Source organism: Echinops telfairi, unplaced genomic scaffold, assembly GCF_000313985.2.
Source record: "Echinops telfairi isolate 266 unplaced genomic scaffold, ASM31398v2 ScPeMD7_4225;HRSCAF=4972, whole genome shotgun sequence".
Taxonomy (NCBI): domain Eukaryota; kingdom Metazoa; phylum Chordata; class Mammalia; order Afrosoricida; family Tenrecidae; genus Echinops; species Echinops telfairi.
The window spans coordinates 2744806-2771080 of NW_022108124.1; the positions used below are offsets into that span (position 1 = coordinate 2744806).

Sequence of the window (26275 nt, forward strand, 5' to 3'; positions counted from 1 at the left end):
TGATTTTTTTCCTGCAGTTATCATGTTGCAATCTATGGGACCAGTTGTGCGGATTTTTATGTAACATTGAATTGCAATCCATACTGAGAGCTCCAGGCCTTGATTGACTTCAGCAAGGGCTTCAACACCTCTTGGTTTTCAACAAGGAAGCTTGTGTCATCTACATATCACAGGTTGTTTATAAGCCTTCTTCCAATCCTGGTGCCACTTTCTTCTTCATATAATCCAGCTACTAATACCTGTGCAGCATGCAGATCAAATAAGCATGTCAAAAGGATACAAGCATGTTCCTGATAGTAAACCATACAGTGTGCCCTTATTCTATTCAAACCACTGCCTCTTGGTCTGTGTACAGGGTCAGCATGAGCACATTTATTTTGACTATATAGGTAGAAAGGAGAACGATGAGACTTTCTCTTGCTGTAAACATGTAGTCTCAGAAACGGACAGAGGCAGTTCTGCATGCTGCACAGGTATTAGTAGCTGGATTATATGAAGAAGAAAGTGGTAACTCTATGAAAACTACTCAATTCAAGCTCGCCAGCCACTCTACAGGAGAAACCGAGGCTCTCTGTTCCTGTAAAGATTTACAGCCTCAGAAACCCTAGGCTGGATCAACATGAGTCAACATTTGCTTCATAGCAGTGGGTATCATACATTTAATCATTTGCTGAACTGCCAGGCTGTTTAACAAAGTGGCCACATAACACTGTCATTCCCTTACTACCCATAAAAATTCTCCCAAAACCAAACTCACTGCCATTGAGGTGATGCTAACGCATTGCGACCATGTACAAGAGGGCAGAACTGCCTCTGTCCGTTTCTGAGACTACATGTTTACAGCAAGAGAAAGTCTCATCGGGCCTAAGGGCACTCAAAATGTGACTGAAGAGGAGTTGTCATCTCAAAGTAGAATTGACCGTGGTGACATGGATGAAGTGAAGCCTGCAGGACTGATGGGACACAACTCAAAAGAGAAGAAACAGCTGCAAATTTTTACTAAAAATTGAAACTTGGAAGGTCCTATGAATCTAGGAAAATTGGAAGTTGTCAAAAGTGAAACAGAATGTATAAAGATTGATATTCTAGGCATTCTTGAGCTGAAATGAATTGGTACTGGCCATTCTGAAGTAGAAGATAAGATGATTTATTATGCTGGGAATGACACAATCAAGAGGAATGACATTGCATTCATTGTCAAAAAGGACATTTCAAGGTCTATCTTCAAGTACAATGCTGTCTGTGATAGGATTATGGTCTGTGATTGGATTAACTTGAGGGCAGATTCTATCTGCCCTCAAGTTAATCCAATCAATATGACTATTATTCAACATTATGCACCAAACTCAAAAGCTAGTGATGAAGAAATTGAAGAATTCGACCAAAGTCTTCAGGTGGAAGTTAATCAAACATCCAATAAAAATGTATTGATACTTATCGGAGATTGGAATGCAAAAGTTGGAAACTAAAAAAGAAGAAACACTAGTTAGGAAATATGGTCTTGTTGATAGAAACAAAGCTTGAGATTGCATGATAGAATTTAGCAAGACCCAGGAACTATACATTTGGGTTTCTCCAGATGAAATAGAAAGAAATCTAATTGACAACATCTGTGGGAAGTGGCGACAGAGAAGTTCAATATCAGCAACTAAAACAACACCAGCGTTGACTGTGAAACCGACCATCAGTTGCTTATATGCAGGTTCAGTTTGGGCTGAAGAAAGTTAAAACAGGTCCAAGAGAGTCAAGATAGGACCTTGAGTATACCCACCTGAATTTTGAGAACATCTCTAGAACAGATTTGATGCATTGCACATTAATGACAGAAAACCTGATGAGCTGTGGAAGGACATCAAGAACATAATTCAAGAGAAAGCACAAGGTCCTTAAAAAGACAAGAAAAAAAATCAAAGTTATGTCAAAAGAGGGATGGGTAGAAACTGGTTTATCAAAGAGGGTGCATTGGAGAGATGACTTTGGAAGATCAAAATGATAAACATGAACAGTTAAAACCTTGTCAGTCGATGCCCCCTCTGACATTAGCGCTGATCTGGTTTTCAATATTGTCTCTACTTTTTTGTTTGTTTGTTAATATTGGAGTTTATAAGAGATGTGTTTTGTCATTGAGAGTGACCCTCTTGCATTTTTTGTTATGTATCTTTTTTTCAGTATATGAAACCCAGGATTGATTAACCTATAGAGAGAATAAGTGGAATAAGGGTTTCTGGGGCGACAGTATGGGGAGGGGCTGTAAAAGGGAGCTGATGTCAAGGAGTTCAGGAAAGAAAAGAATGTTTTGAAACTGAGTGTGGTAGCAGTTGTACAATACTTCCTGGTGCGATTGAACTACAAAATGATATGATATCTGTATTTTCTTGCAACTTGTTCTTATTCATAGAGTAGCTAAGGCAAACAGAAGACATGACAAAGTCAAAAAGCTGAATGGAAAATTTTAAAGGGAAGCTCCAGAAGACAAGGCCAAATATTATATATAATGAGATGTACAAAAACCTAAGAATTAAAAAAACCAAAAAGGAAGAGCACACTCAGCATATCTTAAAATTAAAGAAATGAAGAAAAAATAGAATCCTAAAGTTGCTATGATGAAAGATTCTATGGGCAAAATATTTAATAGTGCAGGAAGCATCAAGAGAAGATGCAAAGAATACACAGTCACTATTCAAAATAGAGACTAGTATACAAAATATACTAGTCCATATTCCACCATTTCAGGAGGTAGCATATGAGTAACAGAGAACCAATGGTACTGAAGCAAGAAGTTCAAGCTTTACTGAAAGCACTAGCCAAAAATAAGGTTCCAGGAATTGATGGGATACCAATTTAAATGCTTCAGCAAGCCGATGAAGCGTTGGAAGCACTCATTTGTCTATGCCAGGAAATTTCAAAGACAGCCACTTGGCCTACTGACTGGAAGAGATCCATATTGGTACCCATTCCAAAGAGAGGTGACCTACCAGAATACTGAAACTATAGAATAATATCATTAGTATCACATGCAAGCCAACTTTTTGCTTAAGATCACCCAACAACAATAGCAGCACTTCATTGACAGGGAACAGCCAGAGGTTTGGGTCAGATTCAGAAGAGGACATGGAACAAGGGATATAATTGCTGATATCAAATGGCTCTTGTCTGAGCAGAGACTACCAGGAAAAATGCTTGCATTTGACTATGTGGTTCATAACAAACTATGGATTGTCGAGAAGATTGGGAATTCCTGAGCACTTCATTGTGGTAAGGTTGAACTTGTATGTGGATTAAAAGGCCATTGTGCTGACCGAACAAGGGCACACTGCATGGTTTAAAATCAGGAAAGGTGGCAGGAGAGTTCAATCTACATGACGAGCAAATCACTAGAGAGGCTGAATTATATGAAGAAGAAAGTGGTATCAGGATTGGAGGATGGCTTATTAACAACCTATGATATTCAGATGACATAACCTTGCTTGCTGAAAGTGAGGAGGACTTGAAGCATTTGTGGATAAAAATCAAGGATTGTAGCAACAGTACGAACTAGAGCTCACTGTAAAGAAGACCCAACCCCTCAGAAGTAGATTAAAAGGTTACATTATGATAAATGGAGAACAGATTAAAGTTGCCCATGATTTTGTCTTGCTTGGCTCCACAGTTAATGCCATGGAAGCAACAGCCAGGACATCAAAAGACTAATCACATTGAGGAAATCTGCTGCACAAGACCTCTTTCAAATGTTGAAAAGCAGGGAGGTTACTTTGGGGACTAAGGTGCACCTGACCCAGGCCATGGTATTGGATGTGGTTCACATTATAATCATGTGAAAGTTGGACACTGGATAAGGAAAGCTGAAGCAGAATGTATGTATTTGAATTGTGGTTCTGATATAGAATATTGAAAGTATCATGGGCTTCCCCCAAAATATATATATATATGTATAGGATGCATGGGCTTCCCCCCAAATATATATATATCATGGGCTTCCGCCCCCCCCCAAAAAATATATATATATATATGATGAAGTCTGGCCAGAGTGGTCCTTAGAGGCAAGGATGGCAAGACTTAGTCTTAAATACTTTAGACACATTGTCAGGAGAGACAAGTCCCTGGAGAAGGACATCATGCCAGGTAAAGTAGAGGGACAGTGAGAGGAGGAAATCCCTCAGTGAGATGGAGTGACATCGTGGCTGTAACAATGGGCTCAAGTGTAGGAACAATTGTAACAATTGTAACAATTGTACCGATGGTACAGGATAAGGTAATGTTCTGTTCTCTTGTGCACTGTGGGTTGAAATCTACTCAATGGAGCCCAACAGCAAGCAAGCGAATGTGACATCAGAAAACGCTCTGATCCAGTAGACAGAGTAGCCGAAACAACTGGATGAAGTGACGAAGAAAGCACTGTGTAGAAAATCTCACAGGTCAGCCTGTGAAGAGAAAGTATTTGCATGTTGTAATGAAGCAACCAAAGCCCCGGAGTTCAAAAACCAAAAGGGCATTTTTCAAGCTGAAAGAACTGGGCAAAAACCCCAAAACAAACAGTTTACACCTCAGGTTGCAAATACTGGAAGATTTTATGGCCAAAATATTGAACAATGCGGGGAACATGTAAAGACATGGGAAGAATATGCAGAGTACCCATACTACAAAAAATTGCTAATATTCAACCATTTCAAAAGGTAGTATATGATCAAGATCTTGTGGCATTGAGTTGAAAAAAAAATCTAACCTGCACCAAAAGCATTGGTGATTAGTGGGCCCCCAGAAATTGACAAAATACCCACTGGAATGTTTCAGCAAGCTAAAGAAATCTTTGAAGCATTCATTCCGCTATATCAGGGGTTCTCAACCTTCCTAATGCCATGACCCTTTCATACACTTCCTCATGTGGTGGTGACCCCCAACCATAACACTATTTCATTGTTAATTCATAACTGTGATTTTGCTACTGTTAGGACTCTTAATGTAAATCATAATGTGTTTTCCAAAGGTCTTAGGCGACCTCTGTGAAAGGGTCGTTTGACCCCCAAAGGGGTTGCAACCCACAGGTTGAGAACCACTGATCTATGCCAAGCAATTTGGCATAGAAAAATTTGGAAGACAGCTATGAATTGAAAGACCAATGTTTGTGTCCACTCTGAAGAAATCTGACCAACCAGAATGAGAAAAACATAGAATAATATCATTGATATCACACTATAATAAAATGTTTCTGACAATAATTCAACAATGGGTGCATCATGAAATGCTTCCAAAATTTCAACACAGACTTAGAAGAGGATGTGCAGCAAAAGGATATTATGTTAGACAGGGTTCTCTAGAGAAACAAAACCAAAACACTAATAATTCTATATATGTTTATATAGATAGATAACATAAGAAACAAACAGTTAACTAATCTATAAAGCAGTATAAATGGCTCAGTGCAACTCACTCCCGTGAGACACTGGTAGTCCTTCAAATCTTGGGGCCACCGGGTAGTCCTCTGTAGAACAATTCGGGCTATCCAGCCACAGGCAGAAAACAGCAAGGCAAGTCACCAACAGTCAGCCAGATGACAGGGTCCAACAGTCCCCAGATGTATATTCCAACAGTGTGGCAAAGCAGGTCTTGAAGGAACCTCAAATTACAGCGACACAGTCTATGGGTTAGGTGTCCTACAGGTAGTGTAGTTTGCAAATTGAGGCACAGAACAAGCAAGGCAGCCTCACACTGGTCCCATGATCAAAGAGCAAGAGACAAGAGAGGCAAGGCTCACCGAGCCATTTATCTCTCTGCCCTTCAATTAATCCTACGTGTGTTCATTGGACATTTGGCACAATAAACCTACCTATCACAGATATTCTTTGGCTGATGGATCTTAACTGAAAATGCCTCAAAAAAGATGTCTATTGACTTTGCAAAGCCATTCAATACCTAGATCTTTTTTAAAAAAAATTAAATCATTTTATTTGGGGCTCTTTTAACAATCCATACATCAATTATATCAAGCACATTTGTACAAATGTTGCCTTCATCATTTTCAAAATACTTTCTCTCTACTTGAGCTATTTGTATCAGCTCTTTTTACCCCTCCCTCCCCCACTCTCCCACCTATGTGAACCCTTGATAACTTATAAATTATTTTAATTTTCATATTTTACACCGTCCTCAGTTCCCCTCCACCCACATTTCTGTTATTCATCCCCCTGGGTGTGGGGGTGGGTGTATGCCAATCATTGCAATCAATTCCCTCTTTCTCCCTCTTCTCCCCCCACCTTCCCCCTATCCTCATGGTATTGCTACTCTCATTATTGGTCCTGAAGGGTTTATCTGCCCTGGCTTCTATAAATTGAGAGCTCTTATCTGTACCCATGTACATGCTCTGGTGTAGCCAGGTTTGTAAGATAGAACTTGAGTCATGATAGTGGGGGGGGGGCAGTGAGGAAGCATTAAAGAACAGAAGGAATGTTGTGTGTTTCATCAGTGCTATATTGCACCCTGGCTGGGTTGTCCCTTCCTTGTGACCCTTCTGTGAAAGGATATTCAATTGTCTACAGATGGGCTTTGAGTCTCCATTCCAATCCCCCTCATTCACATTGAAATGGTTGGTTGTTGGGGGTCTTCTGATGCCTGATACCTGATTCCATCGACACCTCATCATCATACAGGTTGGTGTATTTCTTCCATGTGGGCTTTTTTGCTTCCTTGCTATAAGGCCGCTTGTTTAACTTTAAGCCTTTAAGACCCCAGATGCTATATCTTGTAATAGCTGGGCACCATCAGCTTTCTTAACCACATTGGCTTATGCAGCCATTTTGTTTTAAGCGATCGTGTCAGAAAGGTGAGCATCACTGAATGCCAAGTTATTAGAGCAAAGTGTTCTTGCGTTGAGGGAGGATTTGAACAGAGGCCTAATGTCCATCTGAATAGCTAGATCTTAATAAATTATGGTAATACTGTTAACAATGGAATTCCAGAAAACTTAACTGTTCTTATACAGAACCTGTGCATAGACCAAGAGGTGGTGGTTAGAACATGGGGATACTGTATGGTTTACAATCAGGAAGGGTGTTTATCAGAGTTGTACTATTTTCAATCTCTATGCTGAGTAAATAGTACAAAAAATTGGACCATATGAAAAAGAGTATGAAATCACTATCAGAAGGTTTGCAAACAACCTGGAAATGTATATGAATTACAATGCTGTCTGTGACCCAATAATATCTATTCACCTACAAGGAAGTCCAATTAGTACAACTATTACTCTAATTTATGCACCAAACACTAAAGCTAGTTATGAAGTGGCTAAAGAATTCTACCACCATCTTCAGCCTGAAATTGATAAAATGTGCAATCAAGATGTACTGATAATTATTGATGATGAAATGCAAACAACTGGAAACAAAGAGGAAAGTATAGTAGTCAGAAAGCATGGTCTTGATGATAGAAATTAAGCTGAACATCATATGATAGACTTTCACAAGACCAATGACTTCATTGCAAATACTTTTTAAAACACAAACAGTGACTGTACACAGGAATTGCCAGATGGGATACACAGGAATCAAACTGACCACATCAGTTTGACCACATCAGGGAGAGGGTATGGAGAAACTTAATATCATCACTTTCTTGCTGGCTGTTGAGGAGCTCTGGTAGTGTACTGGGTTACACATTGAGGTGCTAACCACAAAGTCAGGGTTTCAAACCCATCAGCCACTGGGAATAAAGGCAAGGCTGTCTACTTCTGTAAAGATTTAACATCTCAGAAATCCAAAGAAGTTCCATAGGGTTTCCATGAATAGGAATCAACTCCATGGAGCACTGGCTGCTTATCAGGGGGTTGTTCTCAGTTCCGACAGGCCACTCTCAGGTTCTAGTCACACAAGCTTCTCACTACATGGCAGCCGACAGCTCCAAAACCCACAGGAGAATCTCTCTGCAGTCTGCTATTTTCTTCCTAATAATATGTCCCAAGTAAGCAGATGAAGTCTGGCCATCCAACTTTCACGTCTTACATAACATCATGCAATTACAGGAGTGACTATCTCATTATATTGGCTATGCTTTATAAACTATCCGAGAGAGAAAATATTCTACCATATTCACAGTCCAGACCACACTTCAGGGAAAGGAATCATGCACTGGGCGGGGTAATCTTGATGACCATTTGAGGAGTAAGCTTACTCATTATGCCTGGGACGGGGGGAGGGAAAATAAGAGGACAGGAAAAGTCCCAGTGAGCACAAGTGACAGGAAGAAAGAACTGAGACCAACTGTGCCCCAATTGCAGGCAGATGTGAAGAAAGATGAAGATAAGGAAAGACAAGTTTAAGGAAATCTCTCGATTAACAATCTACCCCTTCTCTTAATATGTTCTTTAGAGGGTACTATTATACATATTCATTTCTTTCAATGAGTTTGTATGGCTAGCTTGTTTGTGTTTTTTAAATGTTTTGCTTCATTTTCTTGGACTTTCTACTCCCGTAAAGAGCTGTAGTCTGGGAAATTCCTGCAAGGTCACTATGAGATGGCATTGATTCACTAGCAGTGTGTTAGTATGTGTCTGTTCAAGTCCTGGTGATGTAATGATTGAAACACTTGGCTAACCAAAATGCCAGCAGTTTGAACCCACCAACTTCTATGAAGGACAAAGATTGGAAATTCTATGGGGCAGTTCCATCTTGCCCTTAGGGTCATTATGAGACAGAATTAACTCAATAGCAATAATATCTATTCTAAATATCTACTCATTAGTTCTTAATTTAGCTTATGATCAAGCTATTACTTCCAGTAGATTGTAACCTGTTTGAGTGACACCTACAATAATCCATTTATTCCTATTGATAACAAACTAAATAAATATAATTACTTCTGATACTTTTAGGTAACTGTGCATAAGTAAAAGGATAATGTTTGTAACTCTCTTAGAACCACAGAAGTCAGTTTCTACTATAGTAATTTTTGTTTCTTGCATCATGATAAACCAACCAGCAACTACTATTAAAGTCCGTGATCTAAAAAGTTGAAAAGTTAAATTGAAATATATCAGGAACAGAATCCATATTCAGTTCAGGCTTCTAAGCCTATGTAAGGTCTGATATTTTTATTTATCTTCTCCATTGATGCTTTCTCAGAGCCTAGAAAGGTGCCTTACACATTAAGTGCTCAAAAGTAAAATATCTAATGGATTGTTTCCATCCATTACATGGCCTTTCTGGTGCACAAAGCCTTAAAGAATATGGTGGAGGTACGGTGGAAGAGCTCAACAGTGCTGAGAAACCGATTTTGTGTTTTCTAGAAGTTGCTGTTGTTAGATGCTGCTGAGTCAGTCCTGACTGACAGTGAACCCGGGTACGACAGAACAAACCTGCAACAGTGGGCTCAAGAATAGAAACAATTGTGAGTATAACACAGGACAGGGAGGGTTTCGTTCTGTAGCACATGGGTCAACTTGACACCACTTAATAGAAACAGAGGAGTCTATTATTGCAGCCACTGTGTCAACTCGTCTCGTTGAACATCTTCCCCTTTCTCGAAGACTCACAACTCAACCAAGCATGACGTTCTCCAAGACTTTGTTCCTTCTAAGAACGCGTCAAAAGTAAGCAAGAGGGAGGCTTGCCATCCTTGCTTCTAAGGAATGTTCTGAATGCACCTCCAAGACAGATTTGCTCATTCCTCTGTTAGCCTACTTATTCTTTACCCACACCATAATTAAAATGCATTGATTATTCTTCAGGTTCCCTTTTTCTTTGTGTAGCTTTCAGCTGACTACGAGGTATTGATTGAAAATACCATGGCATGACCAGGTACAGCTTAGTCACAAGCACAATATTTCTGCTTTTTAATGTTTTCATGTAGAAAAAAGAATGTTTGGAAACTGAACGTGGTAGCAATTTTCATAGTCTGTCTGAAGTGGTTGAACTATGAAATGATGTGATATATGGATCAAATCCCAATAAAAAATAAATAAGAATTAAAGGATTAAAATAATTTTAGAAGTCTCTGCTGTTGACTTGCTCAAAGAAATACGATGTTTGATTTCTTAACTGCTGTGCCCTTGGATGTTGATTATTAACTCATGAAAAATTAAATCTTTGAAAACTCCCATGTTTTCTTCCTTTAGCATGATATTGTTTATTAGTGAATTTAAAAGGAATTTTGTTTCCTTTATATAAAGCATCTTCCGTACTGTAAGCTGTCATCTTTCATCTTTGTCAGAAAGTGCTTCAAGTCCTCTGCACTTTGGGCAAGCATGATTGTGTCCTTTGCATATTACAGATCAGGGAGTCTTCCTCCAATTCTGGTGCAATGTTCTTCTTCTTGTAATCCAGATTATCCGATTGTTACTCAGCACCCAGAAGGAATAAGTATGATGAAAAGATACAAGTTTAACACATATTTTACCTAATTTTAAACCACACAGTATCCCTTTGTGCGTTCAAACCAGTGCCTCTTGGTCTGTGTACAAACTCGACAAGAGCACAGGGAAGCATTCTGGAATTCTCATTCTTCTAAGTTCTGCCCATAATTTTCATGATCTGCACAGTCAAAGGCCTTTGTGTGACCAACAAAACAGGTATATATATATATATCAGATATTCTCTGGAAGCTATAATAATTAAATTCATTCATTGTATAAGTATTGCTTGGGTAGTTCCCATGTTTACAACACTACAATAAATATGGTAAGGAGTAAAACAGTATGAGACATGATTTTTACTTTGGAGGATCTTCAGTCTAACACACATGATACTTGTTTACCAATTATTTCCACACAAGACTAGCTGTGGTAAGTGACACAGTGAAGAACAAACCAAATTGCACACAAATTGCAATGCACAAGCCAACCTTGTAAAACAAACTGACAGGGAAGTGAGGTATGCTAATAGTTTTGATTACATTAGCACTAATACAGAATGTCTACACCACAAATTTATCTTGGAGGTGGTTGGCTATATCCTCACAAGTCCCACTTCTTCTTGTGTACAAAAGATCACATTTCCCACTTTCTTTGCAGTTAAATTGGGATTATGTATCTGAGTTCCAGTCAGAGGAATGTGGACAACTGTGTGGCTAGAATCAAAGGATTGGGAGATGCTTAAGCCAGAAAATGGAAAGAAGCACTCATTGGATGAATTCTATCATGAGAAACACTTGGCCCCAAGACTAGGACACAACCAAGAAATAATCTTCTACCACGTGAAGCCCTTGTGACTTGGGGTGTTTGATACAGCATTGGCATTTATCATTTCACTAACTCTACTAGTTACCCCCAGGGTTACAGGCTAGATGAATCAATCTTGAATTATAAAAAGGGTTTTAAAAATAATGCAGGTATGAAACTTGAAAATGAGGTTATGGTCATAACAGGGACAGGATAATATCTGCTTAATAATGCTCCCCATGCCCAACTATGAATGCCCAACTGACAGGCAAGACTGGAACCAAGCTTTAGCTTATCATAATAATATTGAGTCTTGGCCATTGAACATAGCCAGGGAAGTGTTAGTGCTCTCTTACCCATAATTCTTACAAGCCCCACAGTGCAAGGGCCAGGGTCCTTTCTTAGTGTCTACTGACCAGCTCTATTGGGTCTCTACATGTAGCCCTGGAATGCCATGGACACAGAAGAAAGAAAAAACCAGAGTGGATGCCAGAAGAAACTTTGACATTTGTTCTTGAATATAGATTTGCTAAAGGAAATGGAAGAAACGAAGAAGTAAACAAGCTGAACAGAAGTATCCAAAAGGCAGTTAGAGAAAACAAAGTAAAGAATTATAATGAAATGTGCAAAGATCTGGAACTAGAAAACCAAAAGGGGAAGGCCCATTCTTATCTCAAGCTGAAAGAAATGAAGGGAGAAATCAATTGTAAAACTGAAGGGTTCTATAGTCAAAATATTGATTCGTGCAGGAAGCATCCACAGAAAGTGGAAAGAATGCACTTATTTAAATCATTATACAAAATAAAATCTAGTTGACATTCAACCATTTCAAGAGATAGAACTAATGGAATTGCAGAAGTTTAAGCTGCAATGAAGGCAGTAGCCAAAAGCAAGGCTCCAGTGATTGATGGAATATCAACTGAAATTCTTCAACAAGCTGATGAAACACTGGAAACATTCCCTCATCAATGCCAAGAAATTTGGAAAGCAGCTGCCTGGCAAACATCCTGGATCATTATGATAATACCAAAGAAAGGTGAACCAACAGAATGAGGAAAGTATCTAATAATATCATTAATGTCTCAGTCAAGTAAAATTATGTTGCAGATGATTTTAAAATGACAGCAGATTATTTTTAAATGACAGTACATCAACAGAGAGCTATCTAAACTTCAAGCCAGAGTTAGAAAAGGCTTGGCACGGGAAAATTATTGCTGGCATCAGATGGATCTTGGCTGAGATCAGAAAATACCAGAAAGATATTTACTTCTTTTTATTGACTAAGACATTCAACTGTATAGATCATAACTAAGGATAACATTGCGAACAACGGGAAACAATTCATTGTGCACATGCAGAACCTGTATTTGAACAGAATAAGGAACGAGTGTAATGTTTAAAATCAGAAAAGATGTATGTCAGGGCTGTACCTTTCCCCCATATTGATTTCATCTGCAGGTTGAGCAAATAACCAGAGACGCGGGATTATATGAAGAAGAAGGTGGTATGAGGATTGAAGGGGGGATTATTAACAACCTCGATATGCAAATGACACAACCTAGCTTACTGAAAGCCAGGTCTTATATTGGAGCTTAAATTCTCAGCACTCTATTTGCAGAAGGCAATGGATGACAGTGAAGGCCCCAAATCCATGTGTACAACCCCGTGTGAATTAAGCCTCCATTGAATTCCTTCTGATCATTAACCAAGGATGTAGATAGTCCTCAGGGGGAGTGTATTGGAAAGTGGATTACCTCCGCCTATCCCCAGCAAGCCTAGGGAGGGGCAGTTCTCTTAGGGGCTTGTCTGGGTGTGTCCTTGATGAAAAACACTGTACTGGGGACAATACTGGGGTCCCATTGTCATAAGTCATGCCCTACCAGTTATGCCCTGACTGCCTTGGTTGGAAGGCCCTGGATCAATCTGTAAGCCCTTCTAGCTAACATAATGTATGTATCTCAATCATGGTCCTGTTCCCAATTCTGTAGTCCCACTTGCAACTGTGATATATTGATCTGCCGCCAGTCATGAATTTGTGACGGTTTCCTTTGTTCCATGCCTTATTTCACTAGCATCTTGATGGTGAATCCTCAGGTGCCATTATGACCTCATGCTAATGGCCTCCCTCATAAATAGGATGTGTCGTTTTCTTGCCTTTGTCCCGTTTAATACTTATTACATCTTCTCCTTAAACTACATTTGAGGTGTGGTCTCTTGTGTACCCTAAAACAAGTGGAAGCACTTGCTAATAAAAATCAAAGACTTTAGCCTTCAGTATGGATGGTAGTGAAAAATAAAGGAAGTAAAAATTCTCATAGCTGGACCAGTCAGTGGACAACATCATGATAAAAAGAGAAATGGTTGAAGAGGTTAAGGATTTTATTTTACTTAAGATTTACATTTAACACTCATAGAAACAGCAGTCAAGAAATCAGTGTGTTGCACTGGTTAAATTTACTTCACAAGAACTCTTTAAATGAAACCTGTGAAAAATTAAAGAGGCGAGATGTTACTTTGAAGACTAAGGTGCATCTGATCCAAGCCATGGTATAGTCAGATGTTTCATATACATGTGAAAGCTGGACAATGAATAGGGGGACTGAAGAAGAATCGGTGCATTTGATTTATTGCATGGGAAAGGAATATTGAAAGTACTATGGTCTGCCAAAAGAGCAAACAGATCGGTCTTGGAAGAAGTACAGCGGGGATGTTCCTTAGAAGGCAGGATTGTGAGACTTCATCTCACTAACTTTGGGCATGTTATCAGGAGAGACCGAGTCCCTAGAAAAGATATGCTTGGTAAAGTAAAGGCTCAAAGAAAAAGAGGAAGATACTCAAGGAGAAGGATGGGCACGGTGACTGAACAATGGCCTTAAACACACCCACCATTGGGAGGATGACATACGAGGGTGCAGTGTTTCATTTGGTTGCCAACAGGGTAGTTATGGGTGGTGAAGTGAAATTTCTTAATAAGGCTCGCCTATCCATATCTCTGTAACTTTCACTAAATGACTGAGTGGGACTATGCAAATAGGATGTGGGAAACACTAATCAAAGGCATTGGTCAGTTGGGTGGCCATTATTCCCCTGTGTGTAAGAGAGCTATCTCTTTCCCCTCACTGGAGCATACCATGACAGAGGACAATACTGGGGACACACGACATGGAGTTAGTCCAGTCTGAACCCCCCACAGCAGGGTAAACCAAGAAGGGAACATAACAGATCAGCAATGGCAGCAAATCAAAGCCAAAAAGCCCTTCAGGAGCCCCCAAAATAGACCATGGTAAGAGAGGCAGTTCCCAGAATTCCCTCAGGACCAGTGGGGAGATAGTCATAGAGTTAAGTGGACAGATCTGGAATTATGTATGATTTTTTTGTTTGTTTACTTTTTGCTAGTTGGTTCCCCACCCCCTTTTTATTCAATCTTTTGTTTTCTTTTTGTTTACTCTCTGTTATTGTTGGTTTTCCTACTTATATAAGATAGGTATGGGAAGCAAACTCAAGGAGAAAGCAATGGTAATGATGGTTCCGGAGGGACTTCAGGGGAGAAGGAAGTCGGGAAGGGAGCAGTGAGCAAACAATGCCATACGCAGGGGAACAACTAGGGAATTAAAATCAACAACAAGGAGGACGTGGACATTCCAGTGGTGTTGGAACAACAGCAATCTAGCTGACAGGAATTACTAAGGGGCCAAAGAAGGGCAGGCATGATGGTGGGGCAAGAGGAAGGCAAAAGGAAACAGAGGAAAGATCTACAAAGCAAAGTTATGGATAGAGGTATAAACCTAGGTGTACACTCATGTAAATATATTACTTCATAAAAATAGAAGTATTGGCCCATATACATATATTTATATGGCAATACACTGAGGTAGTGGACAGATGTCTGGCCGATGCTCATGCCCTCCCTCAACACAAGAACACTTTGTTCTAACAACTTGGCAGTTTGTGATGCTCACCATCCTGGCACAATTGCTGAAGACAAAATGGGTGCATAAGCATATGTGGTGAAGAAAACTGATGGTTCCCGGCTATCAAAAGATGTGTCTTAAAGGCTTGAAGCTAAACAAGGGGCCATCCAGCAGAGAAGCAACAAGTCCACATGGAAGAAGCACACCAGCTTGTGGGATCATGAAGTGTCGAAGGGATCGGGTAACAGGCATCAGAAGACCCAAAACAAACAAACAAAGCCATATTGTTGAGAATGAGGGGAGTCAGAGCAGAGACCCCAAACCCATCTATAGACAATGGGACATCCCTTCACAGAAGGGTCACAAGGAAGGGATGAGTCAACCAGGGTGCAGTATAGCACTGATGAAACCCACACTATTCCTCTGATTCTTTGAGGCTTCCTCAACACCACCCCACCCCCCATCATGACCCCAGTGCTGCTTCTCACTTTGGACTAGACCAGAGCATGTGCACAGGTACAGATAAGAGATAAGAGCTCAGCACACATGGAAACCAGGAACAGGAATGGGAATCGTGATACCTGGAGGGTAGGGGGAAGGTGGGGAGAGAAGGGGAGGAAGAGGGTACAGATCGAAATGATGGACACATAACCACCACCACCCTTCTCCTCAGGGGGATGAACAACAAAAACTATGGGGAAGAGAAACAGACATTGGTGTGAGATATGAAAATAAAAATAACTTACAATTTATCAAGGGGTCATGAGGGTGGGGGTGGGTAAGGAGGGTAAAAAGAGCAACTGATACAAAGGGCTCAATATAAAGTATAAATGTTTATAAAATAATGATGGCAACATATGTACAAATATGCTTAATACAATTAATCTATGGGTTGTTATAAGAGTTGTAAGAGCCCCCAATAAAATGATCTTTTAATTAAAAGAAGAGAGCCAGAGCCATCTCAGAAGCAGGAAGAGAAAGAATCCTGGCCATTAAAGAAGACCCACCAGTAGATCACATTAAGGTCTCTGCCTCCAGTGACAGAGCCCCAGAGGCATCAGAGGTGCAGCAGACCATGGGACAGAGCAAAGGAGCCACCCTGAGATTGAGCAGAGAGAGACTATGCCCCTGAGACCTGAGACTGTAAAATCTTGAGTCTGCGGAGCAGCAGGTGGGCTTCCTGACCCACAGAGGCTCAGGCCAACTGGCTATGTGCCCGAGAGGCTGGCAGAGAGGGACATTTGGCTGCCGGCTGAGGAGAGGTGCTGCTGTGGACCAGTAACTGTATCCTTCGTGTTTGCTAATCCCAATTTGTGGTAACCTGTTCAATTCCATAAGAAAGCTCCTTAACCGTGAGTGCTGTCTGAGTCCTCTGTAGCCATACCGTGGATTATTGAACCAAGCAGAGTAGTAGAGTGCCATGGGTCACATGGTTGGTGTCAGCACAGGGGATCAGAAGGAAGGAGGTTGGTGGCATTTCTGACCTCTGCCTTGTGGCCGTTGGCCTTGGCTGATGTGGAGTTGCAGGCTCCTCCCTGGTGTACCCAGGGGCAGTGAGATGTGGCTTCCTCTCTGTGTTCTGAGTCAGAATCAACTAGACAGCAGCTCACCACAGTAACATATACAACTGATGCATCATAGGGGCAAAGCCAAACGCTACTTCTTATTTTTCGGGTGAGGAGGGACACATTTTAAATAACATTTTTTGGTTTGATTTTTACAGGCATATACTTCACATTTCATACAACGTAATCATTCAATCCTATTAAGAAGAGTTGTCCATCATCACCACAATCAGTTTCAGAACATATTCTTCCCATATTCATTATTTATAGCTTCCCATTTCCCCCCAACCCCCCTGCCATGACCCTAGATAATTATTTATCTAGTTACTGTCTCTATAGATTTACCTATCGTGGATTTCATATACCGAAAATTATGCAAAGCACAAACAAGAAGCAAATTTTTTAAAAATTAGAAACAGAAAACCTCACTTTAAAAGAAAGCAAAAAAAATATTAAAAAACAGACTGGTAGTTGACCCTGGCGCTGGTGAAGCCAGCAGTAAGCAGGCAGGCAGAGAGTCTGGGAGGTGAGGTGAAGAGGTTCCTCCAGTTGATGTCAAGAACAGGAGAATGAAACAGAGAGAGTGGTGGATTAACCATCCAAAGACCTTTGTAGCAGTGTCCCAAAGGGTCATGGTTTGTGCTTCAAGAACGAAGATTCAGCAAAGTTACAAGAATTTGCTTGGAAAGGATAAAAATGCGGAAACCTCACATGAATCCCAATTCACAGATAACCAGACGCACCTGAAACATCTCTGTGTAGCTGAAGAGGGAAGACTCAAGAAGCAAATCAGGAAAGTTCTCCAGCCTTTTGCCAGAAAAGCAAGCAAGCCTTGACCAGGTTTTGTCTGAAGAACAGTACAGCCTTGACCATCAACTGCCGGAGGAACAACGAAGCACAACAGTAAACTCTTGCGCCACTCTAAAGGCAAATCACAAGGAAGCATCCAATCAAAAGGCACATGATGAATAGGCAGACACAAGCCAAGCATGCTGCTAAGAAACAAGAATCTGAGAGGAGGAAATGGGAGCGAGAGAAGCTCCAAGGCTACAAAAAGAAGAAAGTTGAAGTGTTTAAAATATTAAGCACAATGACTAAAAGAGGTCAGTCAAATTTGACTTTACAAATGGAATATCATCTTCAAAAAAAAATACAAGCAAGAGATTAAATCAGTTATACCCTTAGTCAAAGGTTAAACCATCTGTATGTCTATTGCACTTTTCTGAATATATGAGGGGCTTCAAAAAATTCATGGGAAAATCCCATCGTCCTTTCAGTCCGTTTTTCTACAGACGTTCTTTGAAGATTTGTGTAGAGTGTCTCTTAAAGATTAACTAAATATGTGAACCTAAACTGGGTTGCTAAGTTATACCAAGTGTAAAATGTCACAAATATTGTTGCTTTATGAAAGGACGTTTTCTTTCTTTTGTCCAATAAAAGTTTTAAAGATTTTTTTTAATAATAAGTCACTTTAATGGGGGCTCTTAAAGCTCTTGTCACAATCCATACATACATTCATTGTATCAAGCACACTTGTATATTGTTGCCATCCTCGTTTCCAAAACATTTTCTTTCGACTTGAGCACTTGGTATCAACTCATTTCCCCACCCCACCCCCACTCTCCCTTCCTCATGAACCCTTAATAATTAAAAAAAAATTTTTTTTTCATGTCTTACACTGACCACTGTCTCCCTTCAACTACTTTACTGTTGTGTATCCCCCTGGCAAGGGGGTAATGTAAATAATTGTGATTGGTTCCCCCTCTTTCCCCCCACTTTCCTCTGCCCCTCCTGGTATCTCTGTTCTCATTATTGGTCCTGAGGGGTTTATCTGGATTCCCTGTACCAGTGTACATGTTCTGGTCTAGTCAGATTTATAAGGTAGAATTGAGGTCCTGATGATGGAAGGGAGGAAGCATTAAAGAAACAGAGGAAAGTTGTATGTTTCATTGGTGCTATAGTACACCAACTGGCTCATCTCTTCCTTGTGATTCTTCTATAAGGGGATGCCCAGTTGTCTACAGATGGGCTTTGGGTCTCCCCTCATCTTCCCCCTCATGCACACTGATATGATATTTTGTTCTGGGTCTTTGATGCCTGATACCTGATCCCATCAACACCTGATGATCATACACACTGGTGTGCTTCTTCCATGTGGACTTTGTTGCTTCTCAGCTAGATGGCCGCTTGTTTATCTTCAGGCCTTTAAGACCCCAGATGCTACATTTGTTGATAGCCAGGCACCATTATCTTTCTTCACATTTGCTATGCACCTGTTTTGTCTTCAGCGATTGTGTTGGGAAGGGGAGTATCACAGAATGCCATGTTATTAGAACAAAGTATTCTTGAGTTGAAGGAGTACTTGAGTAGAGGCCCAATGACCATCTGCTAACTTAATATTAAACCTATAAAAATATGTACATAGATCTATTTCCCTATCATTCTATATAAATATATTTACATATGTACATGCCTGTATTTAGACCTTTATAGTTGTCCTTTGCCTCTTAGTTCTTTCCTCTATTTCCTTTTATTTCCTCTCGTCCCACTATCATGTTCGGCCTTCAATCCGGTTTCAGTACTTTCTCTCGATTACATTGCCCTTGATTAAGCCCTACCAGGCACCCTACACCCTCCTTGCCATCGATTTTAGATCATTTTTTGTTCCCTTGTCCCTGGGTTTATAAACGCTCACTTCCTTTCCCCTGCCTCCCCTCTCCCATGCCCCCACCCTCCGAACAGTTGGTCCCACTGTTTTCTCCTGCAGATTGTTTATCCCACCTATCTTATCTAGATAGACATGCAGAGACAATAAGCACAAAAACAAGACAGAGCAAAACAACAAAAGAAAACAAAAACAACAACGACAAAAGAAAAGCCTATAAATAGTTCCAGGTTTGTTTGTTGACATTTAGGAGTGTTTTCTGGTAGAGTCTGATGCGGTGCCATGCCCCTGGCACCAAAGTCTGTTTTTGTTTCAGGACTTCATTGCTTTTCTCCCCTGCTGCTGTGTTGCACACCCTTAGCGTTTCACCCAGTGTGGTGTGATGGAGTCAGATCAGGCACAACTGTGCCTCTTCAGTGTCGTTCCTCGCAGCGCTATGGGTCAGGGAGGGACTTCATGTCTCCAGGTGGGGCCAGCCCAATGGTCCTCTCTGTGCATTGGCTGCTCTGAGCAGGAATATCATTCTCCGGGCTTGGTGGGCCAGAATGTGGTCCACTCTCTCTACTTCCCTCTTTGTTTGCTCCTGTGTCCTCTGATCAGACATGTCCCTCTCCCTGAGCTGTAGCTTCAGTGCTGTCCTCTGAAGTGCATTCTTCTGCAGGGGGGGGCGGGGATTTTCTGTATCTGTTCTACATGGTAGGACTTGTGTTTTATTTGTTTCTAAAGAAAGATTGAGTCTAAAGAATTTAAAGCACCTTCCATTTGGGAGAGAGACTCAAACAGAATACTTTTGCAATATGTAAAGTTTGTACAAAATGAAATGTTTTTTAATATTGAAAACTGAAACAACTTTAAAGTAGGTCCAAAAAGAGATGAAATGATAAAGTGTTCGTTTTAACTTAACTGCGTTTGTCATAATCCACTTTACAATCCTCTACCTGATAGAAAGACTCTTCATATCCCTAGACTATGGTCACAAGGGATTCATTGGAGGATTGATCCGTAGAGAGGATGCTGCAAATGGATTTGGAGCTTCCACTGTCGTCCACAGCCTTCTGAAGACTGGGTGTTCACAATTTAAGCTCTGATACCATTCCCTCTCTGGATGCTCCCAATTAAAAGTGTTAGTTCGTTGTAAAAAGCATTTTTAGTTGAGAGGATTTTGAAATCTGATCAGAATAATTGTCGAAGGGGTAATCTCATCCTGCAACACTGAAACCCCAAACACATTCACACAAAGTTCTTCAAGTAGCATATTTCAATAAAACTACTGTCAATAAAAGGAATTACTAAGCAAGCCCTGGGATACCCTATGGCTTGTTCATTTTCACATGTGCTGGTGGCGTAGCAGGTTAGGTGTCATGCTGCTCACCACAAAGTGAACAGTCGGGAACCACAAAACCATCCCTAAGAGAGCAATGAGACTTCCTACCCCCATGAAGGCTGACAGTCTCGGAAACCCACACAGGGCAGATGTACTCAGTCCTATGGAGTCTCTGTGCAGTCCAGGCCCACAGAGAACTAGCATGCTTCAGATCCTTATGGTTTGTTAGGGTCCAGAGAGAAGGTACACTCCTGTACACACGCGCACGCACGCACACATACACACACACACACCACCACCACCGCCGCCGCCGCCGCCCCACCTGCAGAGGTAAGCCAGTTTTATTAAAGCATAGAGTCACTTAGAAAGAAATGAAGCGAGTTCCTCTCACCAGGTGAAGAAGGCCCTTGGGCATGGGAGATACCTGTAGTTTTAAATGGCACTTTCAAAGGGGAAGGAGTTGCTGCTCTGTACATGGTCAAGCAACTTTCCAACCAGTCATTGCGTTCGTCCTTGGGTCTCATGCGTGGTTTCCTTCCGTGTTATCTGGGCTGTGGCTCTGGGGCAGCATGCTCCAGAATTATCTGAGTACAGTAGTCCTGTGTCAGGATTTTCATCATGGCAGGCAGAGCGGAAGACCTTGCTCTGTCCCTGTCCGTCTGTATGAATTGAAATCCACTTGATGACAGTTTTTAATGAGTATTACATGTTGCCTACAAGAAGTCCACTTTACATATAAGGATATCGATTATATAGTGGGCGACTGTACATTTGTTTCGCTTCAGAGAGCTACTTGTTACTGTAGATTTCTGTAAAGATACAATTGCCCTTTACAATTACACGAAGGTCCCTGAAGGTCCCTGAGCAGCGGCACCAACAGAAAGGCTGGCGGACTGAACTGATGAACTGAAGCGTGGGCACGGCGGAAAGCAAGCCTGGCGCTCGGCTTCCTAGGCTTGGGATCACAGTCAAGAAAGCCCAGTTCTACTTCGCAACACACCAGGTCCTCAGGAGTTGGAATGCACTCCCTACACAGGGATTTTGGTTTTAAGCCTTTTTCTGTCGCTAAGGGCGATTATAGACAAAATAAATAAGAAGGCAAGCAATGAGAGAAAACTCATCCAGAAAAGTCGACCGAGTAAAGGTCAAGCCTGCAAGAACACCTCTATGGCTCCGACGCGTGACCGGCGCGAAGGACAGGGACCGGAAAAAGCGGAGAAGCCACGGCGCCCAGAAGCCTCGCCCCTCAGGCCGGAGAGAGGCGAGCCGCCCACCCGCCAGCCAATCCGAAGCCGAGTTCTGCGCGCGCCCCCTGCGTGAGCGACCGCTCTCCGCTCAAGCCCCGTTTGCGACAGTTTTCCGGGTAGCTTTGCGGCCGGTGCTGGTGCGCCGGCGGTTGGGACCTGTCGCTTTCCGGTAGAGACGCGGAGCAGACGGCCGCGGCCCCTGGGCTGGCATGAGCCGCGCGCCCAGTGGGGGCAGCGCAGCCGACGCGGAGCCATGGTGAGTGCGGCCTGCTGGCCTCCCGGCCGAACCCGGCGACGCGGCGTGCTCCCTGGGGCGGGACTGGGCGACGGGTTCGGGGCCCCGAGACGCCGCGGCCCGAAGCTCGGAACGGTGGGCTCGCCAGACCCGCGCCTTTTTGTGTGTATCTTAACCGCTCTTCCGCGAAGGTCTCTAAGCGCCTGGGCCGCCGTCTCCCCTCGCAGCCGGTCAAAGGCAGAGGCTGCCGGGGACGCCGAGAGGAGCGGAGACGCTCTCCGTTCTACCTGCATTCACCTTAGCGTCCTCGCGGCCTGGGTCCAAACGCTTGGCCCTTCCTGCCTGCCTCCTGCGACCTAGAACTCTCCTCCCGGCTCCAGCAAGTGTGGTGATGCCAAAGGCACTCCGAAAACCAGTGTTCTACTTGAGCCCACGGTTATCTTTGGAAATGCTTTGTCAGAACCGCGCGAGAACCACCCGAACTCGGTTCTCGATTTTCTAACTCGGCCCTTATCCAATTCTTTGGGGACTTCCATTGCCCATGTCGGTATTTTGGAGACAAGTCGACTTGCCGTCATTTTCCGTAGTGAAAATCCCAACGAGCAGTGGTTTCAGAGAAAGATTGGGCAGAATATGTCCACTTAAAAGTTTTTCCCATTGAGTTGAAACTTGTCATGAGTTGAGGTTGGGTGCACAAGGAGCGTGCTAGGCAAGGCTCGGCTCGGCTCACTAATGTCCACTCTGCTTCCTGTGCCAGGCCAGCACTGTGGTGGCAGTTGGACTTACCATCGCTGCTGCAGGATTTGCAGGTGTGTTTGGTTTGGGGCGGGGAGGTGGGGGGTTGGGAGGGAAGTGAGGTCAGGGAGATGAAGTTTTGTTTATTCTCTTGCTTTTGTTTTTAGGCCGTTATGTTTTGCAAGCCATGAAGCATGTGGAGCCTCAAGTAAAACAAGTTTTTCAAAGTCTACCAAAATCTGTAAGACTTCCTGAACTTTTTTTCAATTTAAGGAAAAAAGGGTAAATTTGCAAGCCTCTGTACAAACTCTTTGGCCCTCTTCTTTCCCTTTTTACAAGAATAGTTCTGAACTCTACAGTGATAACAGTCCAGTGTTCTGTGACAGTATTTGTGGGAGTGAGTGTTGATAGCAATTCTAGTTTTATGTGAAAGTGTGGGTTTCCCACAAAGGATGTACTCCAGTATCTTCTCTTTACATTCTTGCACTCCTCGTTGGCTCTATGCATCACAGACGTCAGCGGGCCATGTCGTTATCTGACTTGATATTCCTATTGTATGACCTTATGGCCTAACTGCCATGTGATGCTAGGGATTGCTTCAGTGAGACATGACTGGCTGTGATAGCCTGTTGTGTAGATCATCGTTATGTGTGATTGAATGTGACAGATGGTTGGCTTTACCAGCAGCAACCTGATTGCCTGCCTGTGTCTTATTAGTTACCATGAGCCTTTACTATCCTTGCGCCACTTGCCTCAGGAGACCTCAAAATCTTTCTCGAGGCACTTTTTGTTTTGAAAACAGGGTCTCATATTCTGAGAGCAAACTTTCACCCAGACCATGCATAACTTGGAATGATTTCCCCGTTCCAGAAGAAGAGCCCTGGTGGTGTAGTGGTTATACATGGGGAGGCATGGTTGGCCTCTCAAAACCACCAGCTGCTCCGCGGGGAGAAAGGCTGGATTTTCTCTACTCCCACAAACAATTGCCCACAGAGGGTCGCTATGAGTCAGCAATGACTTGATGGCAGTGAGTTTGGATTTGTTTGTCTCAGAACTGATTTTGAGTTACTGTTCATTTATCTTACATTTCCAAGAAGTTTAGAGTGTCTAGAAAAGTATTTTAGGACATTTGTTGCTACTTGTAGATACATGTGAATTACACTGACAGATCTCTAAAATGGCTACTTCTGTTCTCTGAACATTACAGGCATTTCCTTACCTGCTTTTCCATTTATTGATGTTTTCTTATTTCTTCTTATAGGCCTTCAGTGGTGGCTATTACCGAGGTGGATTTGAACCCAAAATGACGAAACGGGAGGCAGCATTAATTCTGGGTGTAAGGTATAATGATCCCTAATGTTTTAAAATATTTTTTCTACAATTTTAGTGATAGGAAGACATGTAAGAAAACGTTCTCTCCTTAACTAGAGGGCATTAATGAGGCATATTGCCCCCAAAAGGTTGATAGTAACTCAAGTGCTGATGCTTAAAGGGTTCCTTCCCTGTCCATGTTAAAGCTCTAGCTATTCCTTACAAAGGTCAAGAGAAAGTATACTAGCACATAGCACTTTTCATTTTATTAATAAACATGCCAACAGTGCTCAGTAGTATCTGTAACCAATTAATATGTCCTATGGTATAATTCTGCCTTTGTTTTAAAATACTAAGCAGGCTTTCCTTTTCTGTAAAGACTAAGGAATATTTACAACTTCAAGTAAGTTTTCAGAATGTATTTTTAAAGGAGTTTGGGTGTCTAAGGAGCAGCTAGTTCCAATTCAGAATATGCATCTTCCTTGTATTGCAAGAAAGAGGTTCTTAAGCTTTTCCTAATGCCATGTGTTGAGTTACTACAGTTTTGTACTACCATTTATTAACTTTAAGGACGAGTTTTTTTAATGTGATTGAGAAACAGACTAGACAATACTTTTTTTTTTTAATTAGTCCTACTGCCAATAAAGGAAAAATAAGAGATGCTCATCGACGAATTATGCTCTTAAATCACCCAGATAAGGGTAAGTAGTCTTTGAATTGTTATATGTGCTCTTGGATCAAGCAGCTGTGGTTAATGGATTGATTTTTAGCTGTAATTCTTGGTGGTATTGCAAGAGAAATGATCAGATATAAGTGTGCTGTCTCCAGAATTGTTTTTTGGGGGGACTGTCTTAAAAGAATAAATTCTGAATGAATGTCTGTTTACAGAATAATGAGCAGGTCTATTTAGGAAGTAGTAATGAGCATTGATGTCTGCAGTTCTGAAAAAATGTGATTTATAATACTGACAAAGCTATAAACCATATTACTATGGTTTTCTTGTCTATATTCACAATTGAATAAACTTAAAATGTAACTTCAGCATCAATTAGACCCTTTGGAACTAAAGACATAGATATTTATATAGAATGCCATTGATTGACTAGTTTCTAATACACTTACTATAATAGCAACTTGTTTCCTACCTTCCCTGGTTGTGATAAAAAGCAAACAGATTTTGCCTGAGTACTTTTGGAAGATTCCTATGCTTTCATTTCTACTAATTTCACTAAGTAGGAAAGCAGTTAATAGTAGTTTCTAATAAGCAGACATTAAGAATCTCTTTAAAACTTTTTGTTTTCCTGTAGGAGGATCGCCATACATAGCAGCCAAAATCAACGAAGCTAAAGATTTACTAGAAGGCCAAGCTAAAAAATGAAGTATATGTATGATGAATTTTGAAGTACCTATTAGTTTATATATGAGTCTTGACTTTTTGTAATAAAATGCCTCAAAGCTTTGGTTTTTAACGATTTGGTATGAATTAAACCAAAACCTTGTGTGTACACACATACATGCATGTTTAACTTTGAGTTTCACATCATATATAGAGGTGGTTATAAATGTATACCACTTAAAATTAGTCATTTAGCAAATAATTTGGTGTCTTTGTAGAAGTGCTCTGATGGGTTCTGAGACTAAACCTTTATAGGAGTAGCAAGGCTCCTTATCTTTCTCCAGTCCAGAAGGAACTTATTCTGCCTTGGTATATTCTGCACTCAAGGCAAGAAAACCAGAATCTTTTCACGGAGCCCCTGGTCTAATGGAAGACTGACAAGAACTGAAATTGTAGGTCCTGTTTTAATACAAATAATTACCTTATAGACTCCTGTAGAAGCTGAGTTTTTTAGCACATTTTAAAAGTAGTTTTGTGGTAAAATTAGGTGCCATGGCTGATATTCAGATTGGCTTATACTCAAGTATATACGGTACATTGTACACAACTCTTCAGAAATTTCTAATTCACTGCCATCAAGTCAATGCTAACTCATATCGACCCTATAGGACAGAAGTGGCTCCTGAGTTTCCGAGGCTAACTCTTTATGGAATTGGAAAGCTCTATCTTCTGTGTGTCTGGTACTTTCAAACTGCTGACCTTATGGTTAGCAGCCTGACATGTTACCAGTCCCTTCAAAT

General features: G+C 41.4%; 1 protein-coding gene and 1 pseudogene across 1 annotated transcript; both read left to right on the forward strand.

Moving 5' to 3' along the window:
- The first annotated feature begins 1316 nt into the window (after positions 1-1316).
- On the forward strand, positions 1317-17790 carry LOC115871248 (annotated as a pseudogene).
- Positions 17791-22066: 4276 nt separating this feature from the next.
- On the forward strand, positions 22067-25608 carry DNAJC19 (DnaJ heat shock protein family (Hsp40) member C19). The gene is made up of 6 exons (XM_004708620.2): positions 22067-22114; positions 22851-22902; positions 22996-23069; positions 24090-24169; positions 24770-24840; positions 25447-25608. Exons 1-6 carry the CDS (start codon positions 22112-22114, stop codon positions 25515-25517), a joined length of 351 nt encoding a protein of 116 aa, XP_004708677.2. The 5' UTR covers positions 22067-22111; the 3' UTR covers positions 25518-25608.
- Positions 25609-26275: the final 667 nt, after the last annotated feature.